Genomic DNA, 21,268 nt, shown 5'->3' on the forward strand with positions numbered 1-21,268 from the left:
GACTATTCGTTTTATTATGTTCTGTTCTCTATTGAAATTCGCACCTGACAGGAGAACATTCATCAGTCTGTGGATCATACTGTTGAATGCTGCTACTTTGTTAATCACATCAACTGCAGTCTTCGCTTCTGAACCAATTTATTAATAGGCAATGAAACATACCCTGGAGTATTAGAAACTGATATTGAAATGTTCAATGATACAAAAGAATGGTAAGTTTGAAGGTGATTGACAATGTTTCATGATGAATTTCACTAGTTCGGACTTCCATTGTCTAATATATAAAATGATTTGGAATCCCTAAAACAACTGAAAAAGAAGAATTGAAAATAAATTGCTGTAAATAACAATTATATTGAGCAAGAAAACCTGAACTGAAATAATAGTGAAATAAAATACGAGTAAAAATAAAACAATTGAACAAAAATGGGAATAAAGAACTACAAAATGAAAATAGAGATGAAAATAAAAAAGTTAGGAGATTTCAAGCCAAGATAGTTCACGACGTTTCGACTGTTAATATCCACAGTCGTCTTCGGGTGATGACTGGACTGATTCCTCCGAAAGATGACTATTTATGGGTCGTTCGAGTACTTTCACTTATCCCCCGCTTTCCATTTTGTCCACTTCACTGGTTCAGTGGGAAATGACCGTTTGGCGGAAGTTGGCCATTTTTCGCTCGATGATGGGTTTTCATATGTTGCGTATTTCTACGCTGGCTTGGCTGAATACATTGTTGGACAACATGTATGCAGCTTCCTTGAATACAACCATTACAAGGAAAAACAATTAGTTTCGACGTGGAAAACCTTTACATCAACGTTCCGGTAGAAGAAGCATTCCAAATCATACAGAGGAAGCTATCCAAAGACGGGAACCTGAAAGATAAAACGAATCTACCTGAAGAAGTAATTATGGAATTACTAGGATGATGTGTACGAAATTGTTATTTCCAACTGGAGGGCGAATTCTTTATACAAGATGAGGGACTGCCAATGGGATCGCCACTTTCACCAGTCATAGCCAACATTTATATGAAGTGGCCATTGAAGAAGCCCACAAGAAACCTCGAGTCTGGTTGAGATATGTTGACGACACATTCATAATAGGGAACTATAGGAAAACTGAACTAGACGCCTTCCTTAAATACATCAATAGCGTGAGACCTTCCATCACGTTCACAATGGAGAAGGAAATCCACAACGAATTGCCATTCTTAGATGTTTTGGTGATAGGACCGACACTAAGTGGCAAACATCTGTATACCGAAAACCACTCACACGGGACAGTATCTGAACCACGAATCCAACCACCATTAATCAACTGAAAGAGGAATCATCAAGACTCTATTAGACCGTGCTTTTGGGCTTTGTTATACGAAGGAAGGTCTCGAGAAGGAACTAGACATCATCAAAAATGATCTTCAACGGAATGGCTACTCCAAAGCGATGGCAGAAAAGATTTTGGCTGAAAGATAGCAAGAGCCTAGCAAGGAAGAGAAGCCGTCACAATCAGTGCTTGCACTTCCCTACATCAGAGGATTATCGGAGAGAATAAGAAGAATTGGTTCCAAGTACAACATCAAAACCTGCTTCAGATCCGGTAACACTATCCGTAGCAGCCCCACGAAAACCAGACCATCAAACGCGGACTGCGATTCCAAGAATTGCATTAACCGGATACACTGTGAGTGCGGAAAGTCCTATATTGGTAAAACTGAGAGGCCATTGAATGTTCGCGTTGCCGAGTACAAGAAACACACACAGCGAGGGAAAACCAGACCATGTTTGGACCCATCAACATAACATCGAGTGGTCCCAAGCTGAGATCTTACACAGAGAGGAACATTGGTTTAGGAGAAAATTCAAGGAAGCCGCATACATGTTGTCCAATAACGTTATTGAAATGTTCAATGATATATAGAACCAATCAATTACAGAAAGAACGACTTACAAATTTGAATATTGAAAATATTAAAATAAAATATTCAGAAGACATCAAGTTTCTGGGAATACATATTGATAAATTTTTGAAATGGAACAGACAATTGAGCAAAATTTCATATGGACTGAGGGTGGTTTACAAATATCTTAACGAAGAATCGGTAAAAATTTCATACTTTGTCAATTTTGAGTCTGTATCTATGGAATAATATTTGTAGGACGCAATAATAATAATAATAAAAAAATATTTATAATTCAGGAAAGAGCTATCAGGATGATGGAAAATTTGAAGTATAATCAATCATGTAGATATGATTTCAATAATAATGAAACAGTGACGATAAACGCGCTTTATATTTATGAATACCTAATATTTCTATTGAAAAATAGACATCTGTACTTTAACAATATTAATCAACATTCATATGGCACAAGAAGAAATGATTTCGCGCTCCCCATACATATGTTGACTATAACTCAAATAAAAATTCCTCATTACGTGTCAGTGGAGCTGTATAATCTGTTTAAAATCTGTTTTTCCGTTAACCAGCACCCTACGATAATAATAAATTGCCTAATCGAATCAAGGATTTGAGGAGCATCAATGAGTCTGAGACAGAAATAAAAAAGGTCAATAGATTTAGAACCTTATAGTGTTGGTGATCATTTCACCAAACGAAATTTTATAAGTATATGTGGTGGTTGTATGGCTGTAGAATCGCCAAAATTTTATTTTTTTTGACATCATTTCATTCTATGTTGTCTGTGTAGGTACATGCTGAAAAAGTCGTCATATTTTTCGAATGAAGATTACCATCATTATTATTATATCATCATCATTAGTATTAAGAATTCGTTGACATTTCCCCACAGTGTTTCTTTCTCAATCTATTTCTCAACTTCTCCTAACAAAAAAGTTACTGAAGCTATAGCCAGAATTATCCTTCTTTCCTTTCAGCTGCTCCACTCCAACGAGCACCAGGTGGTCCTGCGTGACGTCGGATTCAATCTTTCTGGAAAGTTCAGCTGCGAAGTGACCGCAGATGCTCCTCCCTTCTCCACGAAAACCGCTTCGGAGGACATGCTGGTCGTCGGTGAGTATCAGTTATTAGCTGGGAACTTATATTACGGAGCTCGCGAAACACATTGCTCTAATTGAAGTTATTGGTCGCGGAGTTGTGGCAGACGTCCAACGGCTCCGGGCGAGTCTAGGATTTGGAATAATGGAGTTTGATTTGTTTTGGATCGAATGTGGTGCGGTTTTGATCGTTTTGTATGCTGAAAGCAATTTACGGGCTGGGTTTGCTTCGGGTGGTTTGGAGAGTTTATTGGATTTAGCGCTGCTCATAGGTGTATTTCTGTTGAAAGAGAAGCTTGAAGCAGGTTTTCCACAAATCATTCTCGCTATGAACTATTTCTCTTTGTTTTTAAAAGGCATTCTTTGTTTTTTCCATTACTTCATTTCATTTTCCATATTTACATGTGAATGAATCATCGTACTTGAAAAGTGCGTCTTTGAACTCGCACCAGTATTTTGCAGACTTATCAAAATCAAAAAATTAAAAAATCTTTATTTCCGTAGACCTAGGGAGGCTTGGAAAAAGTCATATAACTCAGTACAATTACAATGAGGTCACAATCATAAAACAACATAATTATAAGACATATTATATAACATTTAGACCATAAAAGGGATACAAAAATTAAAATTTAAAACTCCAAATCAGACTGAAAAAATTCATCAAGCTAATGAAATACCTTTTCACATAATAGTTTCCGAACTTTTTGTTTAAAGAGCTTTACACTAGTTATTTTCTAAATGGATATTGGGAGCTTGTTGTACAGTTTTATTGACATGATATGAGGTCCATTAGTCACCTTGGCTAACTTATGACTAGGAATTAAAATGTTATAGTTTTTTCTCAGGGTGAAGCCCGAAAGAAGACATGTATCATCTCTGTTCTGAAACTTGGAGCAATTTGATTTAACGTAGATTACGCAATTAAGAATATACATGCAAGTAACAGTTAATATATTCAACTTTGCAAATAGTGGTTTACAGGAATCGAGTGGTTTTTTAAAACAAATTGTTCTAATAATCTTTTTCTGGAAAATTAATAAGTCACTGATTTTATTGCAGTTGCCAAAACAAATAATACAGTAATTGAGGGCAGTAACTTTTAAGAATTTCAATAGACACAAAATTACGCAGATTCCATATAACGAAACAGTGTGTCGCTAATTTCTTCAGTATGAAATCAACATGATGATTCCAATTGAGTTGGGAATCAATAAAAACTCCTAAAAATTTTCTATACTTTACCTGTTCAATACTTTTAATCTCAGACCTAACCAATACACTACAATCAGTTTCCTGAATTTTAAAGAGAATGGTGTTGGTTTCAAGATTATTTAGAATCAAGCCATTCTTGGAACAATAATTTTGCATGTTGGATACAGCATCATTTGCTCTTACCGACAATGTTTCACATTCCGAACCACTGACAGTAAAAGATGTGTCATCAGCAAATTGTATAGAGCACTGTGAATGCTTAATTTTTGGAAGGTCATTAACAAATAAAATAAATAGTGTAGGCCCCAAAACACTACATTGGGGCACACCTGTAACAACGTTTCGAGATTCAGAGAAAAATGACCCAGTCTGAAGCCTAACTTCAACAACCTGTGTACGACCAGTTAAATAGGTTTCAATCCATTTCAGACTTGGACCACGGACGCCCATGTCAAACAGTTTATCAAGAAGAAGACCATGATATAAGGTATCAAACGCTCGTGTCAAGTCGAAAAGAACACTAAGTGATTTTTCACCGTTGTCGAAGTTTGATAATACATGATTATGTAGAGAAAGGATGGCATCCTTGGTTGACAAGCCCACTTGAAACCGATATTGGTTGTCAGATACGATATTGTATTCATTTAAAAAGGACACAAGTCTGTTTTGATATGATTTTTCAAATATTTTCGAAAATGGAGATAGTAAAGCAATACCTCTGTAGTTCGACATTACATGCTTATCGCTTTTTTATGGACAGGGACGACCATTGCTTGCTTAAGCCGGGAAGGAAAAATACCTTCAGAGAAAGATAAATTGATTAGATAAATCAGAGGTTCCATTATTTTCGAAGCAGCCTTTAATAAAACTTTGCCTGGCAATTCATCAACCCCACTGGAATTTTTCGAACATGCGAATTTAATTATTTCCACGAGTTCAGTTTCATCTATTGGATAGAGGAAAAGACTCTCAGTTTTTACACAACGATTTTCAATGCCACCAGGTACAGTATTTTTTACTAATGACTCCACTTAATCGACAAAATAACTACTAAATGCTTGAGATATACCAGGACCATCGTCAACAAGTACACCATCGCCAATGTCAAAATAGCTGGGTAAACATTTAGATGAATCGTTGATAATAGTATTTTTCCTGATGATAGACCAGGCAGCTTTAGATTTATGTTGAGCCTCGAGGAATTAATTATTGAAGTATTGAATTTTTGAGAGCACAATTTTTTGTCTATGATTTTTTAAGAGTTGCTTATATTGACCCAACAAATGTACATTGGTTTGGCTCTTGTTCAAATTATAAATATCTCTGAGTAATATACCTCCTTCAATGATATCCTTAGTAATCCATGGTTTGTGTCTACTTGAATTTTGATTTTGTTCAATTTTTTGAAACTGTTAGGAAAGGATATATCAAAAGTTTGAAGAAAAACATCATAAAAATGGGAAAATTTAGTATCGAAGTCAAATTCAGTGAAGTATAGAAAATTCCAATTTTCATCCGATAATGAATTAATGAAATGGAGGATATTATATCATTAAAATTTCTCTTCAAAAAATAATGGTATTTATCAGCGGCGACGCTGTCTCCTTGTAACCTTGTATATTCGAAGATACATTGTTTTAAACCATATGCTGAAAGTAGATTACGAAGTATTTTTGCCTCACTGTCATGTACTTCATCATGAAAATTGAAGTTAAAGTCACCACAAATAATATTAATCGACTTAGAATTTTTATAACTGAGTGTTTCAAGAAATGATTCCATTTTTGTGAGAAACGTTTTACTATCAGTAGCCGGTGACCTGTAAAAGCAACTTATGAATAATCGAAGGTCAGAGACCTCAAAAGCTGCATATTCTAAAACATCTTGACATTTTTGAATTTTAGTACGTTTTATCATGAAATCATGTCCTACGAACCTATCTTACGAAAAAAGGGGTTTCTCTTCCTGTTGAAAGATTGCTCGCGTTCAGCCTATTGTCAAAATGAGCAAGAACAATCTTTCAATCATCTATAGACCAGTCGCTTCGCTATCGATAATATTAAAAATCATAAAGAAATCCTTGAATCACCATATCCTCAAATATTTGGAAGGATCCAACATCTTGAACCCATATTGGAATAACGCAATCGAAAAACACGGTTAGTGTTATACGGTTAGCAGTATATATATATATATATATATATATATATATATATATATATATATATATATATATACTGCTTTAGTCCTCTCTCAATTCTGAACAGATTATAGAAAAATAAATTTCGTGTTCCTTTCTCGATCAGTCAGCTATTCCCTGGTTCGACAACATTATCAAATGTTTCCTTCCACGTTCACCTCTCGAGCGTTCTCATCAAAAGTTTTTACGTCGCTGGGGCCATAATATCGGTTCCGTTTTCCGCAAAGCATATCGCAATAAAAAATAATATCCAGAATTGCCCCACAAACTACTTTACCCCGACAAACCAATAACTTCGCTCAGATGGCGAAACTTTCGTGTATCTGATAAATTTTATATTTTGTACAATATTATCGAAAGTTATGCTTTTTGTTGGCACAGATAAAAGTTTTCCGAGACTGAAACTGAACATTTCAATGAATAGTGACTTCAAATTTTCAATTTTGATGAATTCTGGCCTTGAAACTTCATCAAATTTCGATTTGAACTCAAAACTTATCTAAATTTCGATTCAAAACTGCGATTTTTTGTCAGTTTCGACTTCAGACTCGAAATTTATTCAAATTTTGACTCTGAACTCAAAATTTAGGTGATCTTCGACTTCAACTACAAAACTTCATTGAAATTCCTCTGAATTCGCCAATCAGGGCTAGGCAAAAACTTTATCAAATCCTGAGAAATCAGTTTTAATTCTGACAGAATCATTTCACCTATGTTACCTTGGCAAAGGTGTACCTATTCAAATTGCGCTTATTTCGATTGAATTGAATGACTATTCACTAAGATATTACACTCCAAAATAGAGTCATGAAAACGGAAAAACTTTCCTCATCGAACTTTGAAATTTTTTGAATTCCAGTTTTGCACTCGAAATTTCATTGAATTTCGATTATGAAATTGGAATATTTTTGAAATACGTCTTCAAATTCGAGGAATTTTTAAATTCCGACTTTGGTCTCGAAACTTCGAATTTTTACTTCAAATCATGGATTTCGATAAATTTTCACATTCAATTATTGTACACTTCAAACTGGGAATAGAAATCCGACTTTGATCTGGGAATCTCATTGAATTTCGACTATGAATTTGGAGTATTTTTGAAATACGACTTCAAACTCGGAGACTTTTCAAATTCCGACTTTGGACTCAAAACTTTGAATTTTGACTTCAAATCAGGAATATTGATGAATTTTGACTTTTATTCAAAGTCCACTTCGAACTGAGAATAGAAATCCGAATTTGATCTGGAAATTTCATTGGATTTCGATTATGAATTCGGAGTATTTTCGAAATACGACTTCAAATACGGAGACTTTTTAAATTCCGACTTTAGACTCGAAACTTTAAATTTTGACTTCAATTCAAGAATTTTGATAAATTTTGACTTTCATTCAAAGTCCACTTCGAACTGGGAATAGAAATCCGACTTTGATCTGGAAATTTCATTGAATTTCGACTACGAATTCGGAGTCTTTTTGAAATACGACTTGAAATTCGGAGACTTTTTAAATTCCAACTTTGGACTCGAAACTTTGAGTTTTGACTTCAAATCAGGAATTTTGATAAATTTTGACTTTCATTCAATGTCGACTTCAAACTGAGAATAGAAATCCGACTTTGATCTGAGAATTTCATTGAATTTCGACTATGAAATTGGAGTCTTTTTGAAATACGACTTGAAATTCGGAGACTTTTTAAATTCCAACTTTGGACTCGAAACTTTGAATTTTGACTTCAAATCAGGAATTTTGATAAATTTTGACTTTCATTCAATGTCCACTTCAAACTGGGAATAGAAATCCGACTTTGATCTGGAAATTTCATTGAATTTCGACTACGAATTCGGAGTCTTTTTGAAATACGACTTGAAATTCGGAGACTTTTTAAATTCCAACTTTGGACTCGAAACTTTAAGTTTTGACTTCAAATCAGGAATTTTGATAAATTTTGACTTTCATTCAATGTCGACTTCAAACTGAGAATAAAAATCCGACTTTGATCTGAGAATTTCATTGAATTTCGACTATGAAATTGGAGTCTTTTTGAAATACGACTTGAAATTCGGAGACTTTTTAAATTCCAACTTTGGACTCGAAACTTTGAATTTTGACTTCAAATCAGGAATTTTGATAAATTTTGACTTTCATTCAATGTCCACTTCAAACTGGGAATAGAAATTCGACTTTGATCTGGGAATTTCATTGAATTTCGACTGTCAATTTGGAGTATTTCTGAAATTCGAACTGAAATTCGAAGACTCTTTAAATTCCGACTTTGGACTCGAAACTTTGAATTTTGACTCCAAATCAGGAATTTTGATAAATTTTTTGACGTTCATTCAGAGTCCACTTCAAACTGAGAATAGAAATCCGACTTTGATCTGGGAATTTTTACTTCAAATCAGGACTTTCCTTCAATGTCCACTTCAAACTGGGAATAGAAATCCGACATTGATTTGTGAATTTTGTTGAATTCTGTTTATTTGTTTAAAATATATTTTTTCGTTAATCAGCTGTCGCCCCCATACGAACGACAACTCTCAGAAGTTGAGAAACTCATGCGAGCTTGAACTAATGAGGTCTTACCTTTCAACGTGTGATTCCTAACACGTTCGTCTTTAAACTGTGAATTTCATCAATTTCGTTTGATAATTGAATAGAACTGGCCTATAATTGATGGAAATCCATATTCAAACTAATAATAATTGATGAAAATCCATATTCAAACTAATTGATACAATTCATTTTTTGATTTTCACTATAAAGGGTTTTATAAAAACCCAACTATATACCAAAACACGCGTCGACAGTTTTTGTAAAACCCTTATAGTGAAAATCATACAATATACTGTATTAATCAATTTCAAGTTTGTTAAATGTTCATCATCGAATGTTTTCTTCTACATTCACCTCTCAAGCATTCTCATCAAAAGTTTATCTCAATATCGGTCCCGTTCTCCGCGAAGCATATCGCAATAAAAAATAATATCCAGAATTTCCCCAAAACTACTTTATCCCGACCGACCAATAACTTCGCTCAGATGGCGAAACTTTCGTGTATCTAATAAATTTTCTATTTTGTTACAGTATTACCGAACGATTCGCCTAGTCTTGGCACGGACAAAAGTTTTTACGATATCGGTGATGTATTGAGAGCAAATTGCAGCTCGCCACCATCGAGACCACCGGCCAACCTCACGTTCGTTTTAAATAATATCGTGGTGAGTATGTGTTTGAAAAGTTTTGGTATCGAAATGGGTATATTTTTCACATGATCAATAAATACTTTTCATTATGTTTACTATATATACGGATGAACACCCGGAAAAACTATATATATATATATATATATATATATATATATATATATATATACTGGAAAATAATTCCATGAAAATAAAAAAATTAATAGATAGGTCATTAACTCTTACATTGCCTACTGTCAACTTTTTCCATCAATTAGATTACTCGAATATCGAAGATTGATAGTGCAAGGCTTGACGAATTATTCACAATTGTTCAAGGGAACGAAAAGAAAATCTTCCGAACAAAATTCTACCATGAACGCACCACCAAGACGCCGTAAGACTAACTATTCCGTAGTAAACGATGTAAGGTTAGCCAATAAAGGTGTTCATTGGAAAATATATGTTCAAACTAGAGGTAGATGTGAAGTATAAGTGCAAACGCAAGCGAAACATAAGTGCAAACACCTATTGGTGGCAAAGTTTTTATGTCAGTGTCGGTGAATTGACCAATCAACCGACAACTGCGGTAGCAGAAATTCGGGAAGCTAACCTGAAATGCCATCGAAAAACGAATCCACATGTTTCTAGAAATGATATGAAATCTAGAAAGGTTAATACAGTCGAGCTTACTAATTTCGTCATTCAATAATCATTTCTGATTATATATAAAAACCCCAATAATAAAAATATATATATATAATAAGAAGAGAGGAGTCGCTGGATGTAAAGAGAACCTGCTCATCGATAGATGTGTAACGCAGGACTCGATACAATATAAGCGTAACCTCTCTATGGCCTGGATCGATTACCGTAAGGCATTTGATACAATTTCTCATGAGCTCATCTTGCATTTGCTCAGATGCCTTGCGGTACCCGACAACATAGTGAGATGTATTGAACAACTGATACCACCATAACATCTGGTCAAGCAAGAGTTCAAACAGGGTGGGTCACTTTCAGAAGGGGTGTATTTCAGGGTGATTCCCTCAACCCCCTTCAATTCTGCATCTCACTATTGCCATTATCCGTTGCGCTCAGAAATACTCGAGGGTACAACTGTGGCACCCCCGAAAACCGGAGGCACAAGGTCACCCATCTGTTTTATATGGATGATCTAAAACTTTATGCCTCTGGAGAGAAGGATCTCCATCAGTCCTTGAGGGTGGTGGAAGAGTACACGCATGCTATCGGTATGAAATTCGGGATAGACAAATGTGCAATGGTTCATCTCAAAAGAGGACGATGCGGGGACTACGGAGAGGATGTGCAGCTCGTAGATGGAAGCATCCTACACCTTCTGGATGCCGGAGAGACGTATACTTACTTCGGGGTGGAACAACGCCACTCACAAGAGGTAACAGCAGTGAAAAACTCTCTCCGCGGCAAGTATCAGCACAAACTTCGACAGATCTGGTCATCGGAACTGTCGTGGAAGAAAAAAGTTGCTGCAACAAATATGCTTGCCGTTCCAATCTCACTCTACTCGTTTGGAGTAGTGAAGTGGACTCGGGAGGAGCTGTATCAACGTAAAGACCCGAAGAATGATGCATCTCTATAGGAGTTTGCATCCCAAATCGTCCGTTCCACGGTTGTACTTCCCCCGACAACAGGGAGGTCGTGGACTTTTGAGTTTGGAGTGTCTACATGACAGAATGGTACTGGATACAGCCTGTAAAGTCGTCAGGAGTTCGGATCCCCTTCTCTGAATGGCTCGTGATCATGAGAGAGCTGGAATTGGAAATTTTCCTCCTCAGGGCAGCTGCCCGAGCAGCTGATGAACTCGGTATAATTTTCGACTCTGAACGAGGTGACTACAACTCTATCACCGAGTTGGAACCCGTTCAGCAAAAAGCTCAAATAAAAGCCGCAGAGATCACCTTACTTCTGCGGAGACACAAGGATAAGCCAATGCATGAGGTCTTCTTCAATAACATTGGAGACCTTGGCTTATCAAAGCGCCTGACGTTCGCTTTTCTAAGGTCGAGTGGGCTAAAGTCGGAAACTGAGGGGTTCATCATGGCTTGCCAGGATGGTGTCTTTAACACCTCAGTCTACCGCAGTCGCGTGATGGGTATAGAGGTTCCTGACACAAGGTGCAGGGCCTGCCGCGAGGCGCCCGAGACCTTAATGCACTTGCTATCAGCATGTCCAGCATATGCGGTCTCGGCCTATATCCATCGACAAAACGCGGCCCTAAGAGTGCTATATTACCATCTACGGCACTCTTACGGTATTGACGAGACACCGGTATTGCCCTACGCTCCGGGGGATATTGAATCTGTTGTGGGGAACGAGAAGTGCCGAATTTATTGGAACTATTCGTTCCTCAGCCTCAGGCTCATACAAGCTAATAAGCCTGATGTAGTCCTTCTCGACCACCAGACCAAAACGATATTTGTCGTGGAGTTTTCAGCTCCTGGCGAGACGAATATCGTCAGAAAAGAGGAGGAAAAACGGATAAAATATCGAGATTTTCTCTTCGAACTCCGCAGACTCTATCCAGATCACTCTGTCAAGATGGTTGTTCTGATTATTGGAGTCCTTGGTGGAATGATGTCCTCTCTACTCTCCAATCTTAAAATCATACCGGCTTGCCGCACTGAGGCAGAAATCTTAGCCGCACAGATGCAGAAGGCTGTCATTCTTGGCTCACTTCGCTTGCTCAGGGCACATGCTTCTCGGACCCAATGATCACTTACCCCACGATGTGGGGAGTGGTCATTGGTTGATAATGCTGGCGCGCCCTCCCTAATGTATCGGGGCTTCGGGGGATAGGGCCTGACCAGCGCACACTCCGGTGAAAAAAAAATATATATAATAAATATTTCGTTCATATAGGTGAGTGCGAAACTAGGGATTCAAATAAAAGGATGATAATTGAAAATACTTCTGAATACTACTCTCTCACATGTATATACAATCGATCGCTTCAAAAACACTTCATCAACTTTCTTTGAGAGCTACTGATAATTCCTCTTCCATATTTTCTGTTTTCCTGTCACTGTCGTCATTTAAAACAATAATGAATTCATTTCCATCATTTATATGGAAGTGTCAATATCCATATATTCTTTTTCAACTAAAATTACTCTTTTAATACTTTTCTGTCAGTCTCCTACGGTAATATTACATAATTTTTGGGAAAGAAAGTTTTTGGCTTTCTACTACTCCATCTTGATACAAAAAAAGAAGGATGAGGGAGTCTTCTAAAGAAAGGAAAGAAGTAACTCTTACATACTTCTTCTTTAATCAGCTCTATCACCTTCTCATCAAATTTCATTTGCAGGCATGTTAGGCATACACATTTTCGAACCATCAGTTCGACCTTTCGTAACTGTATCGTGAGTATCATACCAAGTTTCGTCCAAATAGAAAATTTGCCGTTATTCTTGTCTATATTCAATTATTCGTTCTGAGTATTTGTTACGCAATACCACTATTCGTCTGCTTTTCATAACTACTTGACGTTTGTTCATTATCTTGAATCTAAATCCTAGTTTTGTCACAGCAGTTCACGTTATGGCCATATGATTTCAGTTTCAGGAATCTTGTTGCTTTTATAATAGTAGTGTAATGTTTTTTTCAATGATTTTATTGAATGATGACAGATAAAACAGTTCTAGAATATTTAGAAAACACATTTTCTTGCAGCCTTTCGAGTTTGGTTTTTTTTGATACCTTGGGAGCTGTCTGACTTGTCCATTTATTCCAAGTCTCCAGAAAACACTGCAGTCTCTTGGGCTTATTGCATTTATTCTCCCATCTTCTCAGGATGTACTAGTTTGTACAGGTTTCGTGTTGGATATTCGTCATATTCTTCTGGACGTAATTTCGTACGACCATATATTGCCTGCCTCCTGTGATTCAGTGCCTCACATTCGCATAAGATGTGAAGAGCTGTTTCTATCCCTTCGTTGCATAATCTGCAGCTGAGGTCTCCGTTGTACAGCCCTATTTTATTCAGGTGTCCTCTAAGCGGACAATGACCGGCAAGTAACCCTGTAATTATTCTGAGCTGATCCCTACTATATTGAAGTCGCTTTTCGGTTCTTTTCTCGGACGGTTCCCCAATGAAGGTTCTACTGTGTTTGTTGCCAGGTACTTTTGTCCAGTACTCTGTGTGCTTCTTATTGGTCCATGTCCTAATCTGGTTTCGTACCAGTGATTTTGATACCCCCAGAGCTGGTTCAGGACCTATATATGAAGTTGATGATCTGCGTCTAGCGCATTCATCAGCTTTATCATTACCTGTGATTCCTGAATGCCCTGGCACCCAGTACAAAGTTAATTTGTTCCTGTTTGCAAGTTCATAGCATTCCCAGACCAGTTCTTGAGTTTGGTAAGCTCAGGCCAACGGTTTGTGCGACTACCTCATTGATTTATTTTGTCGTTTGATAATACCGTAGGGAAAATAAAACTGGATGAAGATATCGTTTTCATAAGTTATCATAACAAAGTTTTCATTTTCATTTGTTTTCGAGGTGTTCCTCATTAATGTTCACGAAGTGTTCTCAGTCTCTTGGAACTGATGATTTCAATAGTGAAGGTTATTCTGTTGAAGCTACTTTCACAGCAATCATCCCAGAGGTACTTGATATATTGCACGATAAATAAAAAATCAATTGTTGAAGCGATCTGTATCTGTAGAGTAGGAAGGGGGAGTGTAGACCCATAAAACTTTGGCCACATGTGACCCATTGTAAATCCTCCCTTGAAGTTGTCCTCCTAGGTCATCGCCCATTCTGTTTTTTCCAGGAAGGTGAACAGGTCATTAGGATACATCTCTTTTATATCGGCTGGTGAAGGCCAAGACTCGCCGAACACACACTCTCTTTGGCAACCTTGAGGTGTCTCACAGCGGCCTTCGTGAAGGTTTTGCGAAGGTGCAGCGACATTACTGTCGTTGCGCGGCTTCTCCAACCTTCTTGGGGTTCCCACCGTGGAGGAACTCAAGTAAGGGCGCTTTCCTGCAGGGGCAGCCGATTCCTTGCCTCTATTCACGGCGGAGCTCTTTGCAGCCGCCGCAGGAAGTGGCGGCCTTGCTGTTGGAGGTGGAATGGGAGAGGAGGTGGGTGCACTTATAGTTGCTGCCAATTGTGCCTCTATCGCTCTCTTTCTCCTTTTAGCATCGGCGCCGCAAATGCGCTTACGCTTTGGTCTTTGTATTATATCACGAGGTGATCTTCCATGTCCAGCCTCATTTCGAGCGGTAAATTGGGGTGGACATTTCTGTTTGTCTCCAGCCACCGTCATAGATTGAGGTGAGCATTTCTGTCCAACATCGGGATTGTTTTTTGTTGTTTCTGTGTCTATTTTTGTGTTTGTTTCGTTCATGTGTGTTTTCACGAGTAGCAGGGGAAGAGTTGGTCACTCTGGCAGAGCCCCGCGTTACCAGAGGAAGACTGATTACAATGAGGTTTCGCCCGGTTCCCCAAGGGAATCGTTCGTAACAGCATATCACCCTGCGGCCATTCATCTGTCGGCATGATTCCTTACACCTCAGCTTGATCCAGACCCACAAACTGGAATTCTGGTAGATTGGAAGTACTACGGTTGAGAAATCTGTTGTTTTTGTGTTTATACTCCAAATAATCACGCTTTTTGGCATAATGTTGGAAAACTTACCCAAAGCCAATGGCTGATGCTGATAAAATAATATGGAAGTCAGAAAAATCTTGCTTAACTCAAGAAAGTCACCCTGTACAGTTGAGAAGAAGTGAATCCAATGAATTTCGAAGTGAGAGGACAATTTCTGATCCGATTTGGAAGTGCATTCACTCGTCTCTCCCCAAGCGAACTTCCTAGGATCGTTAGCTTGCATTGCGTTTTCAATCCAGTTTCGGAAACTAGAACTTTCCTTCAGAAAGTTGCACCCCAATACCGTGATCGATATTATCCCCAATTAGTATATTCTGATCAAAACTTGATGGAGTTTTCAGCTTTCCCATAATTCTATTTCTCAGGACCTAAGTTGGGGAATATCAGCACTCGTTGGCCTGGTTTCGTTTCACTTCTACAATAAGAAAAATCCACTTCGAGAATTGTAAAGAAGTTTATACTATTCCAAGAACGCGATTGTTGGAAGTTCATCGATAATTCAGGTGGAAGTAAGGAGAAAAGGAAACTACTTCAACTATAAAGTGTAATGCAACTTCAAGATCTTTCTGATTAGATATAACGTAGCAAATTTATCATTTCATACAATTTGTGTCAATTATTGGCAACATTTTATGTTTTTCGATGGAAATATTTCAGGAATCAATAAATTGAATGGATTATGATAAATTGATTAAGGCTTTCGCCGTCAAGATTTTCAGTGTTATGATCTTCGTTCGGGTTTTGAAGGCCGTTGTGGTTTGGAACTGTATCCTAACATTTCGCCAGCAATAGTGGCTGGCTCCTCCAGCCTCACGTTGGAAAAATAACCTCGTACGTCGAAGATTCAACAGACTTTGTGGGAAAAATTAGGAGTATAACCGTAGAGGCAAGTGATATTCTGGTCAGTATCGACGTTGTGTCCTTGTTCATCAATGTCTCGCTGGAAGATTCTTCGAGAGAGATAGCCAACCTGTTCCTCAGTGATACTGTCGTACTCTTCAAGGCTTGCCTCACCGGAAGTTACTTCCAATGGAAAGAAGATTTCTATGAGCAATTAGACGGCGTAGCGATGGGAAGTCCACTCAGTCCAGTAATAGCCAACTTCGTCATAGAGAAATTTGAGAAGAAGGCTATCGACGCTTTTGATTTCAAACACAGCATTTGGCTACAATGCGTGGATAACACTTTCATTATCTGGAGACATAGGAGGGACAGACTAAACCTATTTCTAGACCACATAAATGCTCAACACCCTAGCATCAAATTCACCATGGAAACTGAACAGAAACAACCAATAGCTTTTCTAGATATACTTGTCGAAAGGCATGGCACAAGACTGACATATAAAGTGTACCGAAAACTAACACACACTAACAGATATCTGCATGCACTTTCGAATCATCACCCAAGTCAAAAGCGGGGAATCATCAACACCCTGATGAAACGTGCCCGTAGAACAGTGGTCGCCAACCTATCGATCGCGAGCTACCGGTAGCTCGCGGAGGCAATTCTGGTAGCTCTCACAACGATTTTAATTTGAGAAATACAAACTGCAAAAATCAGAGAAGCTTCCGAAAATTCCACAAAACAATCTAATTGTCATAATATTAAACATAAACAGCGGCAATGTTGCGGTGAGCGATCTGCCGCTGACGCCATCAAGCTAGAATCGGCTAGAACCGACCAGCCGGACCAGCGCGTTAGTGTTTGAGAACGATCTGGATTGCTTTGAACGAGATAAATACGCACGGCGCAGCGACATTGCGCTTAGTTTGAAACTGAACGCGTAACCAACGTCCAGCGGTTGGGTTAGTAGAGAACAACAAAAATAATATTATGGCAAGCAGTTGTAAGAAGGTAAAGACATACCACTTTCATTCGGAATGGGAAGAACAATACTTTTTTACAAAAGTCAAAGATGAAAATGTGTATTTGTTATGTAATACTTCGGTCTCCGTTGCTAAAAAAGAAAATATTGAGAGACATCATAAAACTGTACATTCTAATTTTGAAAAATCATTCCCACTACATTCTGCCGCCAGAAAGGAGAAACTGAAACAGTTAAAAAAGCAGGTAATTGGACAACAATCAATATTTTCAAGAACAGTCGACAAAAATAAGGCTGCAACTGAAGCATCGTACCGTGTGTCCCAGATAATTGCACAAAAAAAGAAACCTTATGGAGACGGGAAAATGATAAAACAGGCGTTTTTAGAACCTGCTGATTCGTTATTTGCCAACTTTAGAAATAAAGACGAGATAGTTTCAGCTATACAATCTTTGCAACTTTCTGCTAATACAGTGATGAGACGTGTAGAAGTAATGAGCAATGATATTTTTTTACAGTTAAGAACTGACTTAGATAACTGTGTTTATTTTTCACTTCAACTGGATGAATCAACAGATGTCGTTGACACTGCCCAGATGGCCGTGTTCGTCAGGATGGTTTTTAGTGATTTTACGATTAAAGGAGATCTTTTGAAGTTCATTCCACTGAAAGGACACACTACTGGACACGAGTTGTTTTCTCATTCAAAAAATATTATTTTTTCCGAGAAAATTTCAATATCAAAAATGGTAGGCTTGACAACCGATGGCGCTCCAGCTATGGTGGGTTGTGATAAGGGTCTGGTGGCGTTATGTCGTAAAGATGAAACTTTTCCGCAATTTCTCTGTTACCACTGCATTATCCATCAGCAAGCATTATGTGAAAATTTCCTGAAACTAAACAACGTTATGAAACTGGTGGTAAAAATTGTGGACAAGAGTAGAGCTCAAGCGTTACAAAGAAGATTATTCAGAACCTTGGCCGATGAAGTTGACTGTCAATACGGGGACCTACTTCTTCACTCTGAAGTCCGATGGTTAAGTAGAGGACGGGTGCTGAAACGTTTTAATGATGTCCTATCTGGCATAGTTCAATTTTTCAAACAACGCGATGAACCGACTCCGGAACTAGAAAATTCAATCTGGCTTAGAGATTTTCATTTTCTCGTGGACATTACAGAGAAATTAAACGAACTCAATTTGCAGCTTCAGGGGAGAGACAAAGAACTAGCGGAAATGATTTCTGATATAAAAGCATTTATTAAAAAGATGGAGTTTTGGGAAAAAAACCTAATTAACAGCGATGCAAGAATTTCCTATTCTTTCAGAAAAAATATCTCAAAATCCATCAGAACCCTATGACAACAAATATCATGTAGAAATAATTTCTACTCTGAAGAATAACTTCAAGAATCGTTTTTAGGATTTTAATGAAATGGCTTTAGTAGCGCAGTTTGTTGTTTCACCCTTTATGGAAATTGATATCCAACAATTTGCAACTTGTGTTATGCAGAACTTTGGCAAAGACATCGCTGCAACAGAAATGGAAGTCATTGAGTTTCAAAATGATTTAGCCTTAAAATCGTTAGTCTCAAGTACTGAATGTATCTGGCCTATTGTAAGTAAAGACAAATATTCAGTTCTATGCCGTGTTGCCTTGAAAAGGAAAGCATTATTCAGTTCAACCTATTTGTGTGAATCTTCTTTTTCCAATATGAAGTTTATTAAGAACAAATATCGCAATCGACTTACAGATGAACATTTGGATAATTGTATTCGAATGGCTGCATCAAATTATACTGCAAACATTAAAAAAATTATCGATGAGTCTGAGTGTCAGCCTTCTCATTGAACGTGCTTTTTTATTTTTCAATATTTATGTTCATGATAGTGCGTTACTTTTTTGTTGTTATTATTAACTATTTTTAAATAATACGGGACATGCCGTTGTGGCTGGATAAAAGTTTGTGTTAATTTTTCAAACACCTTCGTTTGATAGGTAGGAATGTAGCTATGAACAAGTACGTACTAGTAATATTAGTTATTTTGTTATTAGTTTATTATTAGTACCTATGTATTATGTATTACCAGTTAAATAGTAAAATAAATACATATAATGATAAATTAACTGTGGATTATTTCATTTACTACGTTGCGTTACGTGGCTTCCGTGTGGGTAGCTCGCTGTTTATTCCAAAATTAACAAAGTAGCTCAACACATTGAAGAGGTTGGCGACCACTGCCGTAGAATATGTGAACCAGAACACCTACAAAAAGAAATGGAACATCTTCAAGAGGCTTTGAGATCGAATGGATACAGTGTAACCAAGATCAACAATGTCATGAAACTGAAGGCAAAATAGGGAGGAAACTCAAACGATTGCACGTGCGTTTCTACCGTACATCCCCAGGGTTACAGATAGAATCGGAAAACTTCTAGGGAAGCATAACATAAAAACAGTGTTCAAGCCCACCGGTAAAATACAGCAAAGCCTGAGATCTGCGAAAGATAAAAGAGATCCACTATCAGCTGCGGGGGTGTACCATATACCATGCACCTGCGGAAAAGTTTATATCGGTATCACCAAAAGATCCATGGGTACAAGGCCAAACAGCAAAATCAGCACTAGATGAGATGATTCGACATGATGAAATATTCCAATTGTGAAAGTTATGAATCAGAATGGCTCAAAAACTAATTCTTGAGGCACCTCTGTTGAATTTTGGTTTCAAAAACCAAGCCAACTTGTTTAGTTGGTGATGTGGTGGAGACGGAAGTGGATGATACGCAAGTGAAGCATCGATACTATCGAAAATTCACTCAGAAAATATCATTTGAAGTCTATTTCACTTATAATAGATTCTATTGAGGGCTCATGATATCCATAAACTTGACAAGGGGTGATAATTACCATATTCAATATACCAACATCAAATACCTTGCTGAAAATGTACTGTCCAGTACATGCCTTAATGGAAAAGTCCGTATGTTGAGGAATGCTTTTCATTTGGGACAAATAAGCTGTCGCTGGGGGATGCACAAAAAACTGAAAACATTCGTTTGTGATGAGAACGTATGTGGTTATGCAAATATGGTACATGCATATTCATGGTCATGAATTGGACAGAAATATCGAACATTCGTGGAATTTCATTTGATGTCGATGAGATTTTGGAATATTGATAGAAGACTGAATAAACATGTTGTCAATTCGATGACTTGCTATTTTTGATAATCTTTTTCAAATATCAGCTTTGATTTTCAAAGTGTTTGGAAAGTGATTCTCCCGCCATCTTTCCCCTATCAAAAGAGTGTGGAAGTAATGGAAAAATACAGAAAGAAAAATTAGAATTCGTTGACAAAATATTTGTCTTATATCAAGAACATTGGTCTCTGAAAATAGCTTCTCACTGGGATATCTTATGTTCTTCTTCAACATTACTCTCAGAATCCATTATTGTATGATACTCAAATTATGTATAATATTTTCTGTTACACCTCCCCAACCTGAGATTCCGTAAGAAACCTGAGATTGCACAAGTGCATAGTACAGTTTTTTTTAGTTTTTCATGTCCAAGAATTCCACTAAGTACCTCTTAATTTATTTCTCACCTGCTAGATATATAAATGCCACCTCAAGTGTCTATCAATTATTCTTCTAAATATTCCCAGTGATCTTTTTCTTCTATTCGTGAGTTGACTCCAATGTCCAGGGTTCCCAAGTTTGGGAGGTGATTTGGGTGAGATGTGAAAGGCAAATAATATGTTTTTTGTGTATTGACTGTTAGTTTGTTGAACCAGTCACATATACTACTCAGGTCTTGTTCTGTTGTTGTTTTCAAATCTGTCCATGTTTCCTTCGTAGATTATTGCCATATCATCTTATATAAACATGCCTTCCTTATCATCTCACTTTTATCATAATGAGGTTTGCATATTTTTGTGAAACAAAAATTGAAAATGAAACGCATTATTTTTTTCTGGCCAACACTTATTTTCTTGATACCTACACTACATCTCCAGGAGAGTATATTCCAGGAATTATGCCAATAAAGAAGAGCATAGTACATATTTAAAAGTTGAAAAGCACTATAGAAAGACTTTCCACCGAATTCGTTAATATTCGAATCACAGGTTATGTTACCATTAATGGATGATT

General features: G+C 37.3%; 1 protein-coding gene across 1 annotated transcript in view; it reads left to right on the forward strand.

The window, feature by feature from the left end:
• Nucleotides 1-21,268, forward strand: part of LOC111506880 (uncharacterized) — a 128,049-nt gene that overhangs the window by 85,967 nt on the left and 20,814 nt on the right. Inside the window, exons 3-4 of the mRNA XM_074177482.1 lie at nucleotides 2,902-3,037; nucleotides 9,523-9,656. Of these exons, the coding sequence (XP_074033583.1) occupies nucleotides 2,902-3,037; nucleotides 9,523-9,656 (270 nt within the window). The remainder of the gene's footprint in view (nucleotides 1-2,901; nucleotides 3,038-9,522; nucleotides 9,657-21,268) is intronic.

The sequence above is a fragment of the Leptinotarsa decemlineata genome, unplaced genomic scaffold, assembly GCF_025532065.1.
Source record: "Leptinotarsa decemlineata unplaced genomic scaffold, Ldec_3_MD MMD2_tig00002974_RagTag_RagTag, whole genome shotgun sequence".
Taxonomy (NCBI): domain Eukaryota; kingdom Metazoa; phylum Arthropoda; class Insecta; order Coleoptera; family Chrysomelidae; genus Leptinotarsa; species Leptinotarsa decemlineata.